The sequence below is a fragment of the Carettochelys insculpta genome, chromosome 3 (assembly GCF_033958435.1).
Source record: "Carettochelys insculpta isolate YL-2023 chromosome 3, ASM3395843v1, whole genome shotgun sequence".
Classification (NCBI taxonomy): Eukaryota; Metazoa; Chordata; order Testudines; family Carettochelyidae; genus Carettochelys; species Carettochelys insculpta.
This window is the reverse complement of record NC_134139.1, coordinates 172,927,488-172,952,683: the sequence shown is the minus strand read 5'-3', so window position 1 is coordinate 172,952,683 and position 25,196 is coordinate 172,927,488. Positions and strand designations below refer to the sequence as shown.

General features: G+C 43.2%; 1 protein-coding gene across 8 annotated transcripts in view; it reads left to right on the top strand.

Moving 5' to 3' along the window:
• Window positions 1-25,196, top strand: part of PXDN (peroxidasin) — a 137,195-nt gene that overhangs the window by 100,865 nt on the left and 11,134 nt on the right. For 4 of the 8 annotated variants that reach the window (XR_012645112.1, XM_074991211.1, XM_074991209.1 and 1 more), the window contains 3 exons: window positions 8,390-8,598; window positions 12,013-12,133; window positions 23,685-23,817. Coding sequence is in view for 5 of the 8 variants with exons in the window: in XM_074991211.1 (XP_074847312.1) it covers window positions 8,390-8,598; window positions 12,013-12,133; window positions 23,685-23,817 (463 nt within the window). In the remaining 3 variants the exon portion in view is untranslated. Of the gene's footprint in view, window positions 1-354; window positions 2,588-8,382; window positions 8,599-12,012; window positions 12,134-23,684; window positions 23,818-25,196 lie in introns of those variants that run through there. The other 4 variants (XR_012645113.1, XR_012645114.1, XM_074991212.1 and 1 more) reach the window with 4 other exon arrangements.

The following is a 25,196-nucleotide window of genomic DNA, read 5'->3' as shown; positions in this document are numbered from 1 at the left end:
ACTACTTCGAAATAGCCCCTTACTTCAAAGTTAACTTCAAAGTAGGTTTGTAGTGTAGACGCAGCCTATGTGAGAGAGAGACTAGTTAGTTGTTATTGTAGTGATTTTTTTCTTGTTTTGTTTTGGTTTTTTTTCCCACCTGCTAGCTATATGTAGAAACAATTATTCCCCCTCCCCCTGCCCCCATTGGTGTTTGGGACTTTTCCCATCTGAAGTGGAATTAGCTGATCTAGCCAAAATGAAGCTTTAAAACTCTGACTTTCTGTGAAGCAACTGTTTCATTTAATGACAGGCACTCGAGGTGCCTCTTTTGTCTTGGAGAGGACCATTTCCCTGTCACTTCTTCTCCATAAGGATGTAGAAGGCAAGAGAGATTCATCTTGAACATTTTCTCCTGGAGCGCTCAAAGAGAGCTTCCTCAGAACTGAAGGAAGAAAGGCCAGCTGGGCCTCAACAGGCTTCCTCAGTCAGGACTCCTGTGACCTGCTGTCCCACTCACCTCCCAGCCTCACTCTTCAAAGAAAATGTCTACTGAGACCACCAGAGCAGCTAAGCTAAGTCTTGTCCTTCACTTAGTTGTATGGAAGGGATTGTAAGGAGCAGAGTTCTCGCAGTAAGTGCAAGCCTTGGTTACCAACTCTGCAACCTAATTAAAGGAGTCATAGAGCTCCTCACACTATTCAGGTAAACAGTAGTTCACAGCCCAAATTTAGTCCCCTGGACACCTTGGCAAAATCTGGTCCTTGAGGCCAGGGGATGGCAACCAAAATAGCAAGAAGAGCTATTTTTTTTTTTTCAAATTCAGTAAAACCTCAATAATTCAAGAGCCACAATGCATGTGACTATGAGACAGTCCTTATATAATAATGTTGTCAAGCCATACATTTTGTAACTCCTATTTTAAGAACAGTGAACACACAATGATTTGTAATGCAATACATATTTGCTACAGGATGGTCACAAACTTTTTTACATATTCTATTTCCTCACACTTTACATGTGTGTGTTTGTACCACTGTCTTCCTGACTTTCACTCCCAAACCTTCTCTCTCTCTGAGGAATGTTAGGGGGAGTTATCCAACATTTTGAGATCACATATCATTTGTTATGTAAATTTGAGTTGTTCATAGTTGGACTTTTATCTGTTCGCCATTTATCGAAAATAATCAGAAGTGTTTTTCAACTTTGTAATTATAGTGTCAGGAGCCAAAATGATGTCCTTAAAGAGCCAAATGTGGCTCCTGAGCGGCAGGTTGCAGACCCTTGCCCGAGGCCATCGGTTGCTCTCTCAAGCTGCAGTCCACACTTTGCTGGTACCAACTTTTCAGCAGTAATAATGATGCACATGGTTCTAGTGACTCTTCTGCTTACTCTTGCAGTACAGATGTTCCTGGCACAGATGTTTCTTGCATCTTTATTCTTGCAGTACGGAGGTTCTTGGCACTGACTTTCTTGGCACCAAAGCACTGAGTGATTTGGCAAGGAAACCTAGCTCTGCTACCACAGTTAGATATAGTTTCCCCCTGCAAAACTTGTGGCTGCTCAGGGGCATCTGGCACTGACTTTCACTACACACCAGGAAGAACAGAAAAATAAGGAAGAACACCTTCCCAGGGAAGGAGCACTTGATCTCAGCAGTGATCTCCTCTTCATCACCAGATGAAGTATCCATTCAGTCTGACTATTGAAAAACATTTCAAGAGCTTATGCATACATGACAAACACATGTATTCAAGGATTTAGGAAGGAACTGAAGTCTTGTATAGCTGAGGGGCAACGAGTACCTCAGATATCTCTTCCCATGGCATTAGACACATTGGACATGGTAGCAAAATCAGTGATGAACGCCGTTGCCAAATACAGGGTTTCACGATCAGTCTTCAAGAATACTGTGGAAATTTTTCGAGAGCAGATTAGTCAAACACCTGTCAGGAATGGTCTAGGTGGTGTTTGGTTCTGCCATGAGTGCCAAGGCCTGGACTTGATGGTTATGTAGTGGAATAAGTTAGGCTGTAGAGTCCCTTTGGTGATAGGAAGCTTTTGATAACAGATTAGATAAACCATTTGTTTGGGAAGGTCTAAGGAAACTTGCTTCTTCCTCAAGGTGGGGACTCGTGGACTTCTGTGTTGGTCAATGCTGTTGAACAACATCAGAACAGTGAGTGCCCAACAGTAATGCCCCCCTTGGTAACTGTGCTGCAGCCATAGCCGCACACCTTTTTCAAATTTAAAATTGAAACTAGTGGCTACTGATCTGTAACCATAGTAGATTTCTTCCCATAAAGATATTGAAGAAACTTTTCTAACTTTCCACACTAAACCCATTTTATCCATTTGGGTACAGTTATATTCTATCGATGTCAGAGATCTAGAAGCAATGATAATAAGTCTTCCAGAATGATCTTCAAATACGTGTGGAATTACTGCTCCTATTCCACAAGGGGAATTGTCACAAGTTAAGTTTAAAGGTAAAGATGTATTTCTGTGAGCGCTTTTTGGTGTTCTAAATTTCTTTACTTCATTCATAGCCTTGACACACTGGCCGTGTCTACACTGGCCCAAATCTTGAAATGGCCATGCAAATGGCCATTTCAAAGATTACTAATGAGGCACTGAAATACATATCAACGCCTCATTAGCATGCCGGTGGCCACAGCACTTCAAAATTGTTGTGGCTCGCTGCCATGCGGCTCATCCACATGGGGCTCCTTTTCGAAAGGACCCCGGGAACTTCAAAATCCCCTTATTCCTATCTGCTGATAGGATTTCAAAGTTGGCAGGATCCTTTTGAAAAGGGGTCCCATCTGGATGAGACATGCTGCAGCTGGTGGCATGCTAATGAGGTGCTGAATATTTATTTCAGTGCCTCATTAGTAATCTTCAAAATGACCATTTGCATGGGCATTTCAAAGATTTGAGCTAGTGTAGACATGGCCACTGTGTGGGCCAGCACCATTTCTGTCCATTCTGCTGCACTTCATTCAGGAGATCTTACACTGTCACAGTGCTGAGTAAGAAACCCTGACTGCAAGTGACCACCCTCAGAAAGGAACATAATCATAATACATTTTGTGGTTGGGTTGCCTTTACGACAACTTCAGCTTTTACTCATGATTTATGTAAGTTGTCTTTGTCACTGGTACATCAACTGTATAAAACATAACCTTTGAAAACTTCATCTTTGTCTGTATTAGCTCTTATAGGACACTATGTAGACAACCGTGCAAAGTACCTTTGGGGAGGTTCTCAGTGTGTTCTTCATCACTAGCTCCCATGACCATTCTATCATCCAAGTTACATGAGTATCATGGATGTCCTGTAATCCCTATTCTGTGGCTCCCTTCCAAATAGCCGTTGTGGAGATTATTCCAAACTCTAATCTGCTATGTTGAAATAGGCCCTCATTTGTGATAACTGGAATGTACTTTTTGTTGTAGGATCATAAAAAATAGCCATACTGGGTCAGAGCTGTGGCCTCTCTAGCTCTATCACTGACAGAGGTCAGTGCTTCAGAGGGAATGAACAGGACATGGCAGTTTTGAATGAACCAGTCTCAGATTTCTTCTAGTCCCAGCTTCTGACATCTGGAGATTTAGGGACACCCAAGTGATGAGGTGCATCTTTTAAACATCTTGGCTTGCCATTGCTGGGTCTGTCCTCAATTGGATCACTCTATGATATAGTTCAGTTTTGAGTCCAGTTATGCTTTTGGCCTTCATGACAACCTACAACAATGAGTTCCACACCTTGACTGTACATTATATGAAGAATTACTTCTTTGGTTTAAACCTGCTGACTTTTAATTTCATCATGTGAGCTCTAGTTGTTGTATTATGTGAAAAGATAAAAAACACTTACTTTGTCCACACCATCCATGATTTTATATACCTCACTCAGATCTTATAGTCGTTTCTTTTTTGTAAACAAAACAGTGTCGATCTTTTCAACCTTTCATCATGTGGAAGCTGTTCAATGCCCCTAATAATTTTTTTTTACCTGTCTCTGCACCTTTTCCAATTCTAATGTATCTATTTTGAGATGAGGCAGCCATAACCGCATGCAGTATTCAAAGTATGGTTATACCATGGTGTGACAGATAACTGCCTAAGAAGAGTGAGCCAGAGCTCTGCCACATCAGCTGCAGCAGAAAGGGTTATTGGAGCTGGCTAAGTAAGCCCAGACCTGAAAGGTAAATGGAGAACAGCTGTAGGCCTCATTAGCCACAGGGCTATATCTGCCTGGCAGGAAGAAGTAAAGGGAGAGGAAAGTGAGGGTCCAAGTAGTGGAAGGCTGTGCTCCCCAGCTAGCTGCAGGAGCTAGCAGTTTCTGTGATAACTGTGCTGAACCTTTATGTATAGAAGGTAATGGGAACTGACATGGACAACAAAGGGCACAGGTGCTTTGCACATGAAGAAGGTCTCTGACTGGTTTGTGGGTTCAAAAGGGGCCCAAAGTTTAGGGGCCTATGTGTGAACCTGTTACAGATGGATTAATATAAGTGGCACTCTGTTATTTTTTGTTTTACCATATATAGTTTTTCTATTAGCTTTTTTGACTCCCAGTGCACACTGCATAGATTTTTTCAGAGAACTATCTATAATGACTCCCAAGACACCATCATTTTATATGTCTAGTTGGGATAATTGTTTCTAATGCGCATTACTTTGCATTTATCAGCACATAATTTCATCCGCCATTTCATCACCTAGTTACCAATTTAGTGACATCACTGTAATTCTTAGGACTCAGTTGGAGTTTTGTGTCCAGTTCCTGGCATCACATTTCAAATGAAGATGTGGAGAAATTGGAGAATGTCCAGAGAAAAGCAACAAAAATGATTAAAGGTCAAGAAAACATGATCACTGAGGGACAACTAAAAATTTTAATTTTGTTTAGTTTGGAAAAAAGAAGACTGACAGGGGACATGATAATACCTTTCAAGTTCCTAAGAGGTTGTTACAAGGAGGAAGGATAAAAATTATTCGCCTTAACTTCTGAGGGTAGGATAAGAAGCAAGGGCCTTAAATTGCAGCAAGGGAGGTCTAGGTTGCACATTAGGAAAAAATTCCTAACTGTCAGAGTGATTAAGCCCTGGAATAAATTCCATAGGAAGGCTGTGGAACCTCTATCATTGGAGCTATTTAAGAACAGGTTAGATAAACATCTGTCAGGGATGATTTAGATGGTGCTTGGTCCTGCTGTGAGAGCACGGGGCTGGGCTTGATGACCTCTTGAGGTCCCTTCCAGTTCTAGTATCCTTTGATTCTGTGATCTTGAGTAGTTTTGTATCATCTACAAATTTTGCCGCCCCACAAGCCATCCCTTTTTCCAGATCATTTTTGAACGTGTTGAACAGCATGTGTCTGGGATCAGATTCTTGGGAGATCCAACTGTTTACCTCTCTGCACTCTGAAATGTGACTGTAAATTTTCTTTCCTGTCTCTGAACCAGTAAAAGGACCGTACCTCCTATCCCATGACTAAGCTTTTTGCACTTTGCTTAGGACTCTTTGGTTAAGGACTTCTCAAAGTATTTCTGAACATCTAAGTACCTGTATTGAATGGATGATCCTTATTCACATGCTTGTTGACATCGTCAAAGAATTCCAGTAGATAGTGAAGCATGATTTCCCTTTACAAAAACTTTGCTGATTCTTCCCAAGATATCATGTCTCTCAATGAGTCTGATCATTCTCTTTTTTTACTATGGTTTCAATCAATTTGTCTGGTTCTGAAGTGAGGTTTAACACTTGCACTAGCCAGGATCACTCTGGAGCCTTTTTTAAAATAAGCTTTACGTTAGCTACCTTCCAGTTATCTGGTACAGAAGCAGACTTCAATGATAGGCTACATACATAGCACAGTTAGTAGTTCCACAATTTCTTTTTGAATTCCTTCAGATTTTTGGCTGAATACCATCTGGTCCTGGTCATTTCTTCGTATTCAGTTTACTGATTTGTTCCAAACCCACCTCTACTGACATTTCTATTTGGATGATTCCTTGGATTTGTCACTGTCTTCAGACTCTATTTGTACATAAACTAGGGCTAGATTGACTGTGGGTAAATGCTTGCGACCAGCATGCTCTGTTCTATGTAATGAATGTGGATCCACATACAATACTAAGGGATACGTCATATCCATGAGCCACTAGATAAACTTTCAGTTATGTAAAAGAGAAAAAATATTAATTTTTTCATTAACTATTGGTGTACCAGATCTAGTTCACATAGGTCAGGAACAGCAGATATCTTATGGGTATGTATGTGCTGGAAAAAATGAGAAGCAGAAGGGAGGGGAAACAGAGGAGTATGTGCATAGGAACATGAGTGTGTCTTGAGAGGGTAAGAATCTGGTGCATCTTTATGCATGCACATGACCGGAAAGAGTGGAAAACTAGGGTGTACTCTGATTTCTATGCATTGTGGTATAAAGAAGCAAACCAACTGTAAATCCATCTTAATGTGCCAATATGCTATAACTGCTTTACACCTCTTTTGTAAACACATCCCTAAAACAATTGTTGATTGAACCAGAAAATCAGAGAGAGATTAAATTAAAGAAATCTAAACAAGGCTCGGTTCTGGGGCCGGTGTTATTCAACATCTTAATTAATGACCTGGATGAGGGACTGGATTGCACCCTCAGCAAGTTTGCGGATGACACAAAACTAGGGGGAGAGGTAGATTCACTAGAGGGTAGAGAAAAAATCCAGAGGGACCTGGATAAATTGGAGGACTGGGCCAAAAGAAATCTGTTGTGGTTCAATAAGGAGAAGTGCAGAGTCCTGCACCTGGGGCGGAAGAATCCCAAGCATTGTTACAGGCTGGGGACCGACTGGCTCAGCAGCAGGATGATGGAAAGGGACCTAGGGGTCATGGTGGATGAAAGGCTGGATATGAGTAAACAGTGTGCCCTTGTAGCCAAGAAGGCTAATGGCATACTAGGATCCGTTAGGAGGAGCATTTTGAGCAGATCTAGAGAAGTAGTTATTCCTCTTTATTTGGTACTGGTGAGGCCACATCTGGAATATTGTGTCCAGTTTTGGGCCCCCCAATATAAAAAGGATGTAGATTTGCTGGAGCAGGTTCAGCAAAGGGCAACAAAAATTATTAAGGGTCTGGAGCACAAGAGCTATGAGGATAGGCTCAGGGATTTGGGCTTGTGTAGTTTACAGAAGAGAAGACTTAGAAGTGATTTAATAGCAGCCTTCAACTTCCTGAAGGGGAGCTCTAAAAAGGAGGGTGAGAAACTGTTCTCAGTGGTGTCAGATGGCAGAACAAGGAGTAATGGTCTGAAGTTGAAGAGGGAGAGGTGTAGGTTAGATATTACGAAAAACTATTTCGGCAGGTGGGTGGTGAAGCACTGGAATGCATTTCCTACAGAGGTGGTGGATTCTCCATCCCTTGAGGTTTTTAAGTCCTGGCTGGACAAGGTCCTGGCTGACTTAGTGGGGGTTGATCCTGCTTGAAGCAGGGGGCTGGACTAGATGACCTCCTGAGCTCCCTTCCAGCCTTGTGATTCTGTGATATTAAAGTATGGGAATAAAGAATTATGCACAAAATATTCTGCCTTGGAATGATACTGTAAGGGAAAGAAGAATAAAACTCTAATGTGTCTTTACAAACAGTTTTCTGCTACTTCAAACACCAAAAAATTTGAATCATAATCATGTGGTTATTGCATAACGTCTGCTTATTGGACAATAGCTCTTTTTTGTGTAGCATGTCAAAATACATATATTTTTGCTTCAGTCCGTCTTGCAGTTTTTGTTCATACCTCATTTTTTTACAGAACAAAAAAGCAGTAAAGTAGCACATTAAAGACTAACAAAATAATTTATTAGGTGAGCTTTCGTGGGACAGACCCACTTTGGTCTGTTCCACGAAAGCTCACCTAATAAATTATTTTGTCAGTCTTTAATGTGCTACTTTACTGCTTCATTTTTTTACAGCTAGTCATGCTCTGAATGTGCCGTCAGCCCTTTGGGAAACTTTTGTGATAGTTTTGTATTCACAATTGAAAACAAAAAGTATGATTACTTTTTTCATTTTCCTACCTTGTGCTGGCCATCTCTCACCTTTCTTCTGTTATGGTAGGAGAATTTCTGCCAAAATTTTATTTTGTTCACCTAGGAAGGGTTGTGGATAGAGGCATCACGTTTAATTAGAAACCAGCCTTGACACAGCGTGTAAGTCATCTGTTTTCAGGAACTGAGTATTTTCCTGTTATGGTCTGTTTTTCAAAGAATAATATTTTGTGTTGAACGTAATATCCTAAGGTCTCTTGCAGAGTGCAAACTATCTGTATGTTTGTCTTTTTTAATGTTATATTATTTACTATTGTCTTAAGTGTTGGCAAACTTAATTTTCTTTTGTGTGAGACTACAGGTTATGGTATGAGAATCCTGGTGTATTTAGTCCACCTCAGCTGACTCAGATCAAGCAAACATCTCTCGCCAGAATTTTATGTGACAATTCTGACAATATAACCAGAGTGCAGCTTGATGTCTTCAAGGTGGCAGAATTCCCACATGGTTATGGTAGCTGTGAAGAAATTCCTAAAGTGGACCTCAGGATGTGGCAGGATTGCTGTGAAGGTCTGTATATACAGCAGAGAAGAAACTTTGTTTGCATCCTTTGTTTCTGCCTACATTTTTAATAGCCTGTTTTGAAGATATTTTAAGAACTTTTTAGTCACTATTCAACTGTAACTCAGGCTGAACTGGGAAAAAGGCTAATGTACTTACAAAACCAAATTTGGAGTGTGCAGAAATACTATGCCACTTTTCATAAATAAAAATAATGCACAATGAAGGAATCTGATCAGAAGATTGATTTAGCCACTGTATAGCAAAAGGTTTTATATTAAGTTTCCTTATAAAGACACTGAAACCTTACTATTTTTTCTAAATGGCATTAAAATTTTAGTAAATTGCATTATTTGATTAAAATGTGGGATATAAGAATCAACATTTATATGTACTAAATCACCCATGTATTTATTGTTGTAACTATAAGTAGAAAGCATATGCATTTGTTCTCCTTCCTGTTTTGTTCAACACAAAATACTTTTCCACATGCAGGGCAGAGGAACAGACACTTAGTTATAAAAAGCTGTTACCTATTAGATTTCTTGAACAAAGGCTGGATTTATATATTTTTTTCAGATACAAAGTTGTTCTGTTCTGTAATAGCAAAACCAGATTACCTCTGAAGTTTACGTAACTAATCATACAACAGAAGCACTGATTTATCGTTGTCAGGGAATTACAGTTTAAATGAAACATTCAGGATTTTCTTTCTACTGTCTTGACAGTCTAACCTGCTGTTTGGGATTGCTACAAGCTCAGGGCCTAGCTTTCCTGCAGGGTGAACTGTTTGAGCAATGAGCTGGTGAACCGCAACTTCATATTTTCCAAGAAGCTACCTCTGTGGCTTTTTTTCAGGATCTTAACAAAGGAACAATTAATCTGTGTTTCAAGTCCTCAACTAAATCTCAGAAAAATTGTGTTAATGCACAGCTCTGCCACATACTTCCTGTGTGACACTGGGGCTATGTCTACACTACAGAGATCTTTCAAAAGAAGCTTTTCCAGAAAATCTCTTCCAAAAGAGCTTCTTTCAAAAGAGAGCATCCACACAGTGCCCCCCCTACACTCTTTCGAAAGAATACGCCAGGGGTCGAAAACAAAGACTGTTGTTTTCAAAGAAGGGCCCTTCAGAGTGTCTATGCATTTTCTTTTGAAAGAAACTTTCAAAAGGGGGTGCTTTTCCTGCGATGGGAAAGGAAGAGTGATTTTGAAAGGAGCAAAATATTCTTTCCATTTCCTTTTGAAAGAACGCTTTTTTGTTTGTAGACGCTTTGCGGGCTTTTTCGAAAGAGCCCCCTTCTTTCAAAAAATCTTTTAAAAGAACTTGCTGGTGTAGACGTAGCCTGGGAAAGTAGCTTGTTGTGTCCATCTCAATTCTGCATCTGCAAAATGATGATGATCCTTTCTTACCTCAAAGGGGAAGTGTAAAGATGAAAGCATTCATCTTGGTAAGACACTTAGGCTATGTCTACACTAGAAGCACCTGTTGACAGAAGTTACTGTCGACAGGGAAATCTTGACAGAACCTCTGTCAACAGATCGCATATACACACAACTTGCTCTGTCAACAGAGAACAGCCAAGCTGCACTGCCCTCTCAGGCCAGAAAGCAGAATGGCAACCGGAAGTCCCCTCTGTCGACAGAAGTGATGACTTACGCTACATTTTTGTCAACAGTTCTATGTGCAGAGATTGTTATGCCTTGAGTGTTTGAGGGATAATACTGTCGAGGCAAATGCAAAGTTCTGTCGAGAATCTGTCAACAGAATGCTTTAAGTGTGTAGATGCTTCCTGAGCTATATCAACAGAAGACCCCCTGTCGAAAAAAATCTCCAGTGTCGACCAGCCTTAGGGTGTGTCTGCACAGTAGTGTAATGCCTCTTGTTTCCACATGCCAATTGTGTTTACTTAGGGCTTGAACCTAGGAGCCCCTGACCTTACTGGGCTGGATGGTCTGAGCCTGTTTTAAACTGGACCTTAGGCTCTGAGCCCTGTTGCTTAACTATGTGCATGTGATCCTAGCTTGACTTGAGTGATGGGTCCTGGAAGTCCTCTAGATATATCCCAGAATTCATTGCAGCAATTTCCTTAGTCCTCTCTGTGCTGACACTCTGTGGTGCAGTTTATTGCCAACGGAATCCACGTGCCCTTTGCAAGGGCAACAGCTAAGGTCAGCATTAATCCACTGTCAGCTGAACACTAGTTTGTGATCTTTGCAAAGAGAGCTACAAAAGCATGATCACAGAGAGAAGAAAAGCTCCTGGCTCAGAAGAGCTGTGGGAGGATGAACTTCATACCAGGACTCACCTAGAGCCCATGGGCTGGCAGCCTTTAGCACACAGTTGGGCTGCAGCTCTGTGCTAATTGGGCCATGGGTTGAAAACTGTTGTTCTGCTTGTAGGTCCCTGCACAGCCTGTGATAATTTTAAGTGGAAAAGGAGACTCTTTTCTCTTACATAGCTCTCTCTCGTGTTTGTCTTTGTTGTCCATTAGTTTGCAGACATCTCAGACTGAGAAAGAGTTTATGATCAAGAATGGAAAACTAATTATCTGAATACTTCCTTTACATACTTCTGCAGTGGCCTTTTTTGGATGGAGGTGGTGGATGGGGCATATCTACAATTAATATAGTGAAAAAAGAAACTACTCTTAAGAAATGTATATTTGCAATTGATTATTTCTATACAACTTTGAAAGGTCTAATCTAGAGAGAGAAAAGAAAGGACATACTGTGCCCTTGAGTTTTGTAGACAAATCTGAACTGCCTCCCATATAGCAGATATTTCAGATGTGGTGGGAGGTCATTTTGAGAAGGAAAATCATGACCATTTTTTTCCATTTTCTAGCTTCCAATGCTGCAACTTAAACTTGGTCTTTGAAAGTCCTTCTTTTGCTTACTAGTAATCAGAATTCTGATTTCAAAATCTTTTTAATAAGGAGAGGCTCCATACAATCTGTTCTGCTCTTTCCTATCTCTGTTGACTGTGATAAGCCAAAAAAAGTAAAAAAACTAGTTCAAAACTTGTCATTGAATAGACACAAGAAGAAGATCTGATAAATGCAATTTTGGTTAGCAACTTTTTAGAATAGAAATACACTATTAAATTACAGACATGATGAAGAAGGTACAAGTCTGAATAGTACAAGGCGATATTAAGATTTGATAATTTATGCAAGAGGTGAACATAGTTTCAAGGAAAAATAAAAACAATTTTGTACCACTTGAGATGTGATTAAAAAAAATTGCTAGACATAATTAAAGGAAAGAAAAGAAAAAACTTCCATAAGAAGCAATTTTGGAGATGACAAGATTTAATTTTGTGGGTTTTTAAAAAAGTATATATTTTTAGTTACAATTATTATCATAAAGCTATCAATTTAGAGTTTAATTTCCAGCATATAATTTATTGTTTTATTTCAGATTGTAGAACTAGAGGCCAATTCAATGCATTTTCGTATCACTTTCGGGGAAGACGTTCTCTTGATTATAGCTTTCAGGAGGACAAGCCCTTAAAGAAAATGAACGTGATCAAAATAGTGAGGTAAGGTTTTGTACTAAAGTATGGAAAACATTTTTTTTGTTTGTTTTTTTTTGTAAAGTGAAGGAAAAATGAATGATTTTCTACAAATACACATTAGGTTTTTGCAGTCTCCAGTCCATCAATCTTTGATTGATTCGTTTTCCTCTGACACTTATAAATGTTCAAAAGGAAAATTGAATGTTAGAGGTTTGTAGTCAACTTTAGGTCCCATTTTTTCTTTTGTTTACCTTCCAGCTCTAATTTTTGTGTGACCTTCAATATGTGAAATAATAACACTTAAGCCCACAGTCCTATATGTTTTCCTCAGAGGAAAAAAAAAAACCAAAAAAAACCAAAAAAAAAAACCCCATGAAATGTAAAGGAAAACAGTAGGCAATCTGAGTCATTACTTCATCCATCAATAACAGCATCTGTTTGTCTGGAAAATGCCCGCAGTCCTACTGTCCCCGGAGTGATCCAAGCAGGGTCTATACATAATATGTGCATAACCTCAGGCTATGTCTGCACTAGAAGCATCTGTCAACAGAAGTTACTGTCAATAGAGACAGAGAGATAGCCCTGTTAGTTTGTATTCTATCAAAACAAAAAAAAGTCATGTAGCACTTTAAAGACTAACAAAAAAATTTATTAGGTGATGAGCTTTATTAGGTGATAATTTATTAGGTGATGAGCTTTTGTGGGACAGACCCACTTCTTCAGATCAGATCAGCTTTCCCACAAAAGCTCATCAACTAGGCTGTGTCTACACAAGCACCCCCTTTTGAAAGGGGGATGCTAATGAGACACTTTGGGATATGTTAATGAGGTGCCTCATTAACATAATCGTGGCTTCAGCACTTTGAAAGTGCCGCTTTTGATAACGTGCAGCTCGTCGAGATGGGGTCCATTTTGAAAGGACCCCGCACACTTCAAAATCCCCTTATTCCTATTTGGTTATAGGAATAAGGGGATTTCGAAGTGCGCTGGGTCCTTTCGAAAAGGACCCCATGTAGACGAGCCATGCACAGTAGAAAGCGGCACTTTGAAAGTGCTGTGGCCAGCATTATGCTAATAAGGCCCTGCGTATTCATGGCAGCGCCTTTTTAGCATCTTTTGATTAGGTTCATTATCACGCCCCTTTCAAAGTTCTGGGGCTAGTGTAGACATAGCCTAAGGTGGATAAATAGAACGATGTTTAATATTGTGTGCTTGTACCTATATCCTCTGTATCAACCTACGCCTAGCCAGGGCTTATCAACTCTCTTCACAACAAAGTGTTAGTGTTGCTACACAATTTTACTGTGTTGGCACAAGGAAATAAGTCGATAGGTATAAAAAAATCATGCTTATGCCTAGCAGCAATACTGGTGCTTCCATTGCTTGCTGCTGTCTTAGACAACAGTCAGGAGTAATTTGAAGCTAAAGAACAGCTTAGAACACAGAGAGCCAGGTCTGGTGGCTGTAAACAAACTTTATGGGACCACAGGAAACTTGGCCACACACACAGTATGCAGATGTCTGGCAACTGAAATCATGCCAGACTGCAGATGTTGCCAGATTCGAGAGTGCTGGACTAGAGAGTTTCAACATGTAACAAAAATGTAATCATACCAACAGCATATCCATTAGTGTTTCTTTCCATTTTCTAGCCCCATAAATCCCCCTCACCCCCCACCTGAGCTGGGGATCAAAATTGGGCTTGCATAGGCTGCCTGATGGTAATAAACTAGGGTCATTATGGGCATCCTTAAAGAGAATGTGCCCCACCATTTTCTTTTATTTTATAGCTGTATGGCTTTAGCTTAGGTCCCTTTGATGATGATAATTGTGGTAGGATTATGTGAGCAGAAAGGTTTATAAATGTTTAATTTACTCCAGCAACTGTTCAGTAAGGTGATCTCTTCCTATGTGACAATATACACAAAAAGAAAGATAACCTTGAAGTAAAAGTTGCATTGTACTCCAGTATCCTAATAAACATATTGTCCACAGACAAGGTCCTCAAGTGCTGTATAGATCATGGTGACAGTTATTCCTGGGGACAATATGGCCTTATTATAAATGTTTATGGTACTATAGGTTTTAGAACTGGTTTAATTTTTAAATTGAAAGAATTTCCTATCAATATGTGGTCTATGAACTGTTTATTATTAGCTTTCCTCAAAATTGTCAGTAGCCAATATAAATTGTGAATGTGAGTCCCTAGCTCCCACTTGCTCTTCATTTGCCTCTAGCGTAACACAGAGCATATGGCTGCATATATTTGTTGACTAAACACTAGAAGCAAAGGGTCAGTACTAGCTACTTTACTGTTAGAGAGAGGGAATTTGGGAATTTCCTCCAGTGCTCCCCAATCCCATTCTTTATTCATTGTACCATAGTTTAAACACAATTACAAAAATAATTGAAACAGGTATGATTTTTTTGCATTATTTTAAGAAAATATGCAGAATTTTGCAGAATTTTCAAATATGCAAAGAATTTTTAAATTTTTGGTATAGAAGTTTTAAATGATTTGTGCAGAACTCTCCCAGGAGTAAAAGATAGTCCCTGCTCCAGAGGTTGGCAATCATTTTTATTGGGGAGCCACTGCAAGAATTTAAGTGGTCAATGATCATACTTTTCCTTTATGTTAATGGAGGAGATGCAGTGGAGGTAGGGTGCAGAAGGGAGCTTGGGTTAGGGGACTCGGGTGCAGGAAGGGATGTGGGGTCTGGAAGGGGGATTGAATGAAGGAGCGGGTTTTGACCTGGGACAGGGTGTTGGGGGTGCAGGAGTGGGTATGAGTGCAGGAGGGGATTCTCACCTGGAGTTGATGTGTGGGGAGGTGCAGGGTCTGGGAGGGGATTGTGACCTGAGGCAGGTGTGCAAGAGGGTGTGCAGGGGTTTGGATTGTGTCATTGGGCAGAAGTGGGCTGTGACCTGCAGCAGGGGGTTGGGATAGAGAGTCTGGGAGAGAGTATGCAGAGGGCTTGGAGTGGGACCTGGGGCAGGGAAGTAGGAGAAGAAGCAGAGGGTTGGGGAGAGAGAGGAGGTAGAGTGCCAGGTGCAGGCTCAGTCCCAGAGGTGCTTACCTTAGGCAGCTCCAGCTAGCAGCCCAGTGGGTGCCTCAGGTAGGGGTGCTGTCTGCTGTACCCAACATACTGCTCAAAGTGGCCAGTTGCAGGGACCACATGCTCCTCTGTTCCCTTTTGGAGGGGAAGGGCCCTCCATGTGCTGTCTGTGTCACAAGAACAGCATAGCCAGCTCCCATTGGTGAGCATCTGGTGAATGAGAACTGCAAGGTTGTGCTGGGTGCAGGGACATTGCATGAAGCCTCCCCCACCCTGGAGCATGCACGACACTGCATGCTTTTCGCTTTGAGTGGCATGCAGGGACATGGCAGGTAGCCCAAGCATTCTGCTGGGCTGCGGGCTAGAGCCAGCCGTTTGGCAGGCCAGGTGTGGCCTGTGGGTAGAATTTGGCTGCTCCGCCCTATCCCAACAAATATATAATCTAGAACACAAAAAGGAGTCAGGATAAACTCGGAAATTCGGATAAGGTAACAACATAAAGGGTATTTTCTTGGCTTACTTGTGTTTATTATGAAAGGACTACCCTGGAGGGCTTCGGTGGTGACTCATATCAGAGAAATATGAAATCTGCTGGCATTTTGCATTAGTAAAATGCAAGGGTCAGCACATAAAAAGCATGTAGTCTTACAGAAAACAAAGCATTTTAGTGCTGCTTCTATGTATGTAATGAATTATAAACCTCACTGAACAAAATGTGTGCATGGAATAACTCCACTGAGATTATTGAATTTACACAAGTGAATTTATTGCACATTATTTCAGCAGTTTTAACAACTTGGATATACATTTAATAACACTAAGGAAGGGCAGGAATCAAAAATACTCAACAAATACTATAAAAGCTTGGGGTTTTTTGTGAAGCTACAGACTAACACAACTATCCCTCTGAGATTATGTATCTTCATTGACTGTTAAAACTTGCCTTGAAGAAGCAGAGCAGTGTACATTGTGGCTATCATTCTCAAGTGAACTTTTACCAACTTTTCCAAAATTCCTTAGCATAAACAATAAGATACAGGTAGCAGTTCTTTGTCCCATATTAATAAAGCTATAAAGACATTCAGTCCCCTTAAAAAGGAAGGTTGAAAGAAAACATCAATTTCACCTACTCTGGTAACAAATATAATATTTTGAATTTCTACAGTTACAATAGAAATATTTATAGCTGGAGTTCCCAGAGTTGCTAAGTGAGAGATATGGAAATTATATGTACAGGTAGGGTCCAAGAGCTGTATACATACCTGATGTAAAAACTTTGTAACTACCGAGATGCTTCTGCTACCTGCAGTCCTCAAATAGGCTGCGTGTACACTACGAGATAAATTTGAATATCAAGGCATTAGCTCGATATTAAAATGTGACTGTCTTCACACATAATACTGTTAACTCCATTTATTGAGCCATAATACCAATTACAAAATATCAATATGCAGTCATGAGCACTCAGGGTAGTGATCTGACTAGCACCTGTCAGGCTCACAAGAGAGCCCCAGCTTGGATCCACCAGGAGATTCTTGATGTCATTGCCATTTGGGAAGATGAATTGGTGGCAAAGAGATGTCAGGTGGCCAAGAGAAATGCAGCCATGTATGATCAGATGGAGCATGAGATGACCACCTGAGGTTACTGCTGGGACTCTATGCAATGCTGGGTGAAACTTAAAGAGCTGTCAGGCCTAGCAAAAAGTCCGGGAAGCCAACCAGCAGTCAGAGGCAGCTCCATGGACCTGCCACTGTTATCAACAGCTGCACATGCTTATGGGTAACAACCCCACCACAGAGCCTGGGCTGATTTATGACACTTCCGGAGGTGCTGGTATGGATTTCAGAGTGAGCCAAGAGGTGCGGGGTAGCCCAGAGGAAGAGGGCAGCAGAGAGGAAGAAAGTAGCAATAAGCAGAGGACAGAGGAGGTTGTTCCAGACAGGGTAGAGCTCCTCACAATTGACCTGGAACTGGTCCCCTCCACACTGGGACACTCCATGGCAGTTTCCTCCATGCTGGTCACCTCCACGCCAGTCCCAGAACCCCCCGGAGCAAGCAGGCTAGAAGCATGTTGGGGCTGGATATAGCTATAGGGTTGTGTATAGGTACAGGTTTGCTAGCTGTGCTTCTGTGCCCCTCAGAAAAGTGTGTTGATGCTTCTTGGGATGGAGCGCTTCTCCTTTTTGGAGATCTCCTTGAAGGCCTCTTCCAGGCTCTCTTGTATTTTTTGCACAAGTTTCTTGGGCAGGCCTGACTTGTTGCAGCTTCCACGGTAGTACACCTTGCCATGCCAGGCAACCAAATAGCGATCTGGTGTCATGGCATCATACAGCATGTTAGCAAATTTTCCAGGCCTTGGTCACACAGCAGGAGTAGTTGTTGTTTCTCATATTTGTTAGTTTTAGGAGGGTGATGTCTTTGACAGCCTGCAGAAGCATGGGAATTCACATCTTTTTTTTTTTTTTAAATATGTTTTCTGTCCCTTTACATTTGCTGGCAGCAGCCGGCAGGCGCTCTGTTCCCCACCCCACTGCACGGTTTGCAGGCTCTTCAGTGGTTCCACCCATGTCCCTTTCCAATAAGCATTTCTTTTCATTTTTCATGACTCTCCTGTGCCATGCTGCTGCCAGGTTCTGCTGTGTTTTTCACATATCAGCTGTGTCTACATGTGCATGCTACTTCGAAGTAGCGGCACTAACTTCGAAATAGCACCCGTCGTGGCTACACGCATCGGGCGCTATTTCGAAGTTAACTTCGACATTAGGCGGCGAGACGTCGAAGTCGCTAACCTCATGAGGGGATCGGAATAGCGCCCTACTTTGACGTTCAACGTCGAAGTAGGGACCGTGTAGACGATCCGCGTCCCGCAACGTCGAAATTGCCGGGTCCTCCATGGCGGCCATCAGCTGGGGGGTCGAGAGATGCTCTCTCTCCAGCCCCTGCGGGGCTCTAGGGTCACCGTGGGCAGCAGCCCTTAGCCCAGGGCTTCTGGCTGCTGCTGCGGCAGCTGGGGATCCATGCTGCAGGCACAGGGTCTGCAACCAGTTGTCAGCTCTGTGTATTTTGTGTTGTTTAGTGCAACTGTGTCTGGTAGGGGCCCTTTAAGGGAGCGGCTTGCTGTTGAGTCCGCCCTGTGACCCTGTCTGCAGCTGTGCCTGGCACCCTTATTTCGATGTGTGCTACTTTGGCGTGTAGACGTTCCCTCGCAGCGCCTATTTCGATGTGGTGCCGCGCAACGTCGAAGTTGAACGTCGACGTTGCCAGCCCTGGAGGACGTGTAGACGTTATTCATCGAAATAGCCTATTTCGATGTTGGCTTCACGTGTAGACGTAGCCATCATGTCTCTTTCCATCAGCATTTCTTTTCCACCATTTATTTTCATTTACCAGGACCACCCGGTGCTATGTGGCTGCTGGGCTCTGCTGGGCATTTCCTCTCCCATGTCCTTTTCCAAGCAACATTTCTTTTCAGTTTTCAGGAATCCCTCGTGCCTCATGGGGGATTCCTCTCCTGTACTTTTCCCCGTCTATGTCCCTTTACATCCAGCCTGTCTTTGGATTATTTTTTTTCTTTACATTATTTTTATTGTACATTGAACCCCCACATTCAGATGTCCATTTTTCATTGCCATGGGACACCCAGGCAGGACACCTGGCAGCTGCCCCTCCTTTGTAGACCTTCCCATTCTCACAAAAAGGGGACAATTGCTTATAACTTACTGGCTACGTCTACACGTGAAGCCTACATCGAAATAGGCTATTTCGATGAATAACGTCTACACGTCCTCCAGGGCTGGCAACGTCGATGTTCAACTTAGACGCTGCGCGGCACCACATCGAAATAGGCGCTGCGAGGGAACGTCTACACGCCAAAGTAGCACACATCGAAATAAGGGTGCCAGGCACAGCTGCAGACAGGGTCACAGGGCGGACTCAACAGCAAGCCGCTCCCTTAAAGGGCCCCTCCCAGACACAGTTGCACTAAACAACACAAGATACACAGAGCCGACAACTGGTTGCAGACCCTGTGCCTGCAGCATGGATCCCCAGCTGCCGCAGCAGCAGCCAGAAGCCCTGGGCTAAGGGCTACTGCCCACGGTGACCATAGAGCCCCGCAGGGGCTGGAGAGAGAGCATCTCTCAACCCCCCAGCTGATGGCCGCCATGGAGGACCCGGCAATTTCGACGTTGCGGGACGCGGATCGTCCACACGGTCCCTACTTCGACGTTGAACGTCGAAGTAGGGCGCTATTCTGATCCCCTCATGAGGTTAGCGACTTCGACGTCTCGCCGCCTAACGTCGAAGTTAACTTCGAAATAGCGCCCGACGCGTGTAGCCGCGATGGGCGCTATTTCGAAGTTAGTGCCGCTACTTCGAAGTAGCGTGCACGTGTAGACACAGCTAATGTGTTTCAAAGTGCAATGAATGGGTCTTTCTGTGTACTGCCACTGAAAGTATACTTTTGAAGTACATGGGTTATTAAGGATGGGACAGTAAGTGTGCATTTCACAATAACTCACTTGCTATCACTTATCCAGCACATTGCTTTGTGGACATACTAGCCGTGTCTACACATGCACGCTACTTCAAAGTAGCGGCACTAACTTCGAAATAGCGCCCGTCACGGCTACACGCGCCGGGCGCTATTTCGAAGTTAACTTCGACTTTAGGTGGCGAGACGTCGAAGTCGCTAACCCCATGAGGGGATAGGAATAGTGCCCTACTTCGACGTTCAACGACATTCAATGACGTTCAACGTCGAAGTAGGGACCGTGTATTCGTTGCGCGTCCCGCAACTTCGAAATTGCCGGGTCCTCCATGGCGGCCATCAGCTGGGGGGTTGAGAGATGCTCTCTCTCCAGCCCCTGCGGGGCTCTATGGTCACCGTGGGCAGTAGCCCTTAGCCCAGGGCTTCTGGCTGCTGCTGCGGCAGCTGGGGATCCATGCTGCAGGCACAGGGTCTGCAACCAGTTGTCGGCTCTGTGTATCTTGTGTTGTTTAGTGCAACTGTGTCTGGGAGGGGCCCTTTAAGGGAGCGGCTTGCTGTTGAGTCTGCCCTGTGACCCTGTCTGCAGCTGTGCCTGGCACCCTTATTTCGATGTGTGCTACTTTGGCGTGTAGACGTTCCCTCGCAGCGCCTATTTCGATGTGGTGCCGCGCAGCGTCTAAGTTGAACATCGACGTTGCCAGCCCTGGAGGACGTGTAGACGTTATTCATCGAAATAGCCTATTTCGATGTTGGCTTCACGTGTAGACATAGCCATTATGTGAGTTGTATCTTAATTTTGATCTTCATTTTCTGGACCCAGTGCCCACTATTCCAGACAAAACCAGAAGATGCAAGAAATGCAAACAAGATCTGATCCTGCAGCACATGGAAAACACTGTGGCAGAGCACAAGAACCTGACAAAGGACACTGCTCAGTGGTGTCACAGTACAGCTGAGTGGCTTCAGAGTCAAGTAAACTTTAACAAGAGAATGCTTGACCTCCAGCAGCAGCAATTGTCAAAGATGAGTGAGGCCACAGCAAAGCAGACTGAGGTTGCGGCAAAGCAAACCCAGGTCATTGCAAAGCTCACAAAGGCTGTTACTGAACCGGCAGAGGTCCTGTGCTCCCTGCATCAGCTACAAAGGGTCTCCCAACCCAGCAGGGCAGCAGCTGATAGCCGATAGCTGAAGTCCCCTGAGAAGAGGTCGCCCATGGCCCTGTTGTAATGGTCCCCTCATCAAGTCTCCTGAGGAGAGGTCACCCACCCCCCACATCATCACGGTCCCCACATGCCCCTGCATGCCCTTTTCAGCCCCCAGGGCCATTGTAAAAGACTCTTCAGGCACCCTTGAGAAAGCTTCTTTTCCTGTCCACTTAAACCTCTCCTATCTCCAAAATAAAATCATTCCTTTGAGCTCAGTGTGTTTTCTTGTCCTGCAGGAGTGTGCGTCGGGGGAACACAAATCAAAACAGGCAGGTGGGAGGGAGGAGTGCCGCTGAAGGCAGAGCTGGCTGCCACAAGCGTTCTATTTACTGCACCAAGTAAAAGCATTCACTCATTATGGCATGGTATGATTTATTGGCATTATGGCAGAGAAATACGTTGGTAGCATGTGCATTACAGATCAGTCATAAATCTGTTTTTTTAAAACATCCCTTGTTACTGCAGCTTGAGCATTGCTACTGGTGGATGGCAGCATAGATGGCTGCGAGTAAGCCCTGCCTACTGCCTGTGCTTCAGAATTTCAAATAGACAGGAAAGTCTCCCACCTTGATTCATATATGTTGTGCAAAATAGCGCACACTATAATACGGGTGGGGACATTAGCTTCTGAAATGTCCAAACAGGTCAATAAACATCTGAACCTCACTTTTAAACATCCACAGGCGCATTCCATGATCATTCTGCACTTTTTCAGTCTGTGATGAAAGTTTTCCTTGCTGGGGTCCAGGGCTCCTGTGTAGGATTTCATCAGGCAGGGAAGCAGTGGATAAGCAGTGTGTCCTAATATAACAGTGGGCATCTCCACATCACCAATCTTGATTTTTCCAATCAGGGAAGAATGTCCCATCCAGGAGCTTTTGGTACAGTCCCTAATTTTGGGATATGCACCCGTCATGAACCCTTCCTGACCAGCGAACGTTGATGTCAGTAAAACAACCTTTGTGATCTCCTAACTCCTGCATGACCATGGAGAAGTACCCCTTTCAATAAATATACTCTGAGGGCAGGTGGGCCGGGGCCATCATGGGGATGTGCATGCCATCTGTTGATACATTGCAGTTAGGAAAGCCCTGGGCAGCAGCAAAGCCATCCGCTATGGCCTGTACATCTCCGAGCGTCACAGTCTTCCTGAGGAGACAACTGACAGATTGCATGGGCCACCTACATCACCAGGCACCCTACTGTAGATCTGCCCACGCTGAACTGATTTGCTGCTGACTGGTAACTGTAAGGGGTTGCAAACTTCCGCAGTGCAATTGCCACTCGCTTCTGAACTGTTAAAGCCTGCCTCATTTTGGTGTTGCGGGCACCAGCACATCACACAGTTCCATAAAGGTGGACTTGCGCATGCAAAAGTTCTGCACCTGCTGCTGGTTGTCCCAGAACTCCAAAATGATGTGGTTCCACCAGTGTGTGCTGGTCTCTTGAGTCCAAAACTGCCACTTCACTGTCAGCAATGCAGTCACAGCAGCCACCAGCTCTGAGTTCTTGGACCGCAGTTGGGAGATTTGCTCTTCCAAACCATCCTGGTCATCATCAGCAGCAGCACCCCCACCATTAGGATAGCCAAGTATCATTGAGCTTTGGAATTGAAGGACAAATTGCGTGACAGCCTCTGTGGTTGCCAAAACGATCTGTTCTATGAGTTGGAGCATTCGTGGATCCATCCTTGCACTGGAATGCTGCAGCAGGAAATGGCGCGATCACCAGTTCTTTTTTTGTGTGATGAATTCTGAGACAGGGCTTGGAATTCTGGGATTCAAACATGAAATACCCACAAGCGACTGGAGCTAAGGCAGTGCTCACACGGTCGAACTTGGACGGGGCAATGGGGATGCGGAGATTTGACACAGACAAAAGGTGGGTCGAATTTCAAGAAGCTTTGTGGACACTTTATTCGATTCTTATCAAGGTTAAATATTCAAATGTATTAAATATTGAATTTATCTCATAGTGTAAACATAGCTATAGTAATGTTTGGTGTAGCCTACTACAGAGGCTCAAAGTGCTTCATGTGGTAACTAGTTCAAGGATTAAAATTCTCACTGGTTTTGCTGAATATTTTATGAAATTTGTCTGTATGATTTAATTAATGCTAAATATATCCATTTTCTGTAATGACTTTACACAATATTTTTACTGAAGATAGAACTGATTAAAATGATTTTATAATGTAAGTTTGCCAGATGTCAACTAAGCAATGCAATAGGAAAAAGACAAGTGTCTCTAAATTATTCCATACTGTAAAACCACTGTTAACTTCAACTATTTGTTAAATTGAAAACAGGCAAGTATACCAACTTGTTCTATTTTCAAAGACTGAGGTTTTCAAGCATAGATTTTTTTTTCTGAAGTCTGTTCCTAGGAAGAACACAATGCTGATTACAAATACACAAGTAAATCATTAGCTTTCTTTCATTCTACATTATTGTTGACTGTTTAGTTTATCTGTTTCGCTGGTGCTTTGCTCTGTCTGTGAATAGTAGGTTGTACCAGGAGAATGGTATTGACTATCATTTTCTATCCCCTAACATAGTACACATAACACTCTTAAGAGGGATGCTTTCTGTCCTCAAAAACTTCCTGTTCCTGCTGGTACAAGGAGTAATATATTAATCAGTTCTGAGCTTGCATCTTGTTACAATAGAACTGGTTTGCATCATAAAACTCATAAAATCAGCTGTCTATGTAATAAGTCCTGTCTATCAGCTGTCTATGTCTTGGAATAAGTCCTGTGCAAATAGCCATTCTAATGAAAATTTATTGGAGGAATTTCCTGATGTATTTTCCTCTTGTTGCAGTTCTAAAAAACGGGATAAACATTTTAATAATGCCACTTCAGTATATGATGAACATATTAAATTACCTGTGGTGAATGACTTCAAAGAATTTGTTTTAGAAATGCAAAAGACCATTACAAGTCTCAGAAATCAGGTAAGAACATGCAATAGTAATCTTGAATTTTATTTAAATAATTTTAAACAACAAAGAAGACCGATCGTTTTATGGCCTTAAATATGTAGACTTTTCCAGCGTTCCTCAATCCAATATTTATTTTGTAATCTTTTGGCAAAATGAAACACAGAGCACAGTGTACATATTATTGTTTAATTTTGCATATTTTGTCAATCTTATTTAAAACAAAGGTTATACAGTTTAGCTGGGTCTACGCATGCATGTACATCCGAAATATGTGGCTCTCTTTTGAAAGAATACGAGGAGCGTCTGCACACAAAATGCCTTCTTTTGAAAGGAAATCAAAGGAACTCAGTGCAAATTTCAGAATCCCTACCATGATCCCATATTAGGAAGAGCATCCCCTTTTGAAAGTCTCTTTTGAAAGAAGACATGTAGATGCTTTACGGCCCACTCTTTCAAAAGAGGAGTCTCCATGGCACTGGCCTGCTTGAGCACAGAGCTTCCCAGTCTGGCAGCAGCAGGGCTCTATGATCTGTGTGTCCAGCCACCTTTAAAGCTCTACAGACCCAGAAACCCAACGGCAGGAAGCTGAGAGCATGCTAGCAGCATGAGTTTTTAGCACGCCCTGGCACCCACCCACAAAACCGAAAAAAGCCACAATGTTCATCAGCTGCCCACCACAGGAGCCCCAGAGCCTTCCCTCAGAGCCGTCACAGGGCATGGAGGAGCCAGGGGATGAAAAACAAGTGACTCCCTCACGGACCAAGCCGAAGTTGAGAACCTCCTGGGACTATGGAAGGAGGAGGAGGAGCTCTGCAAAATGGGAGTCAAGCAGCACAATGCTGCAGCCGTCAGCCCCCTGGCCCATGGCCTCTCCTTCTGGGGACACCCTAAGCAGACTCTGGACCAAGTCTGAAGTAAAGTGAAGGAACCCTGGCAGGGCTGCACCCAGGCCCAGGATGAGGACAGCCACTCAGGTGCAGGTCCCACAACCTCCATCTACTACAGGGAGCTCTGGGCCATCCTTGCCCCCAGTACAGCTCCCCACCACCCGTCGCCCTCTACACATCTACAGACCAGCCAAACTCAGAGATCCAGGAGAAGCTGGGACCAGGGAGCCAGAGCCAGGAGCCGTACTGTTCTACAGAGTGGTCCAGCAATGGGGGGAACCTTGTCATTGATGTGCCCTCCCAGTTGTGCAGGTGGGCAGTGAGGGACTGTCTGGTAAGCACTTAGTGGGATGCATTCCCTGACTTGCAGGGCAGGAGTGACACAACTGCCAGTTGGCCATGTATTTGCCCAGTGGTCCTGGCCCAGACACATCCCAGCTAGCCATGACCTCCAGCATGCCATGAGCAGTATCAGTGATGAGAGGTTGGCAGAACCGGACCACA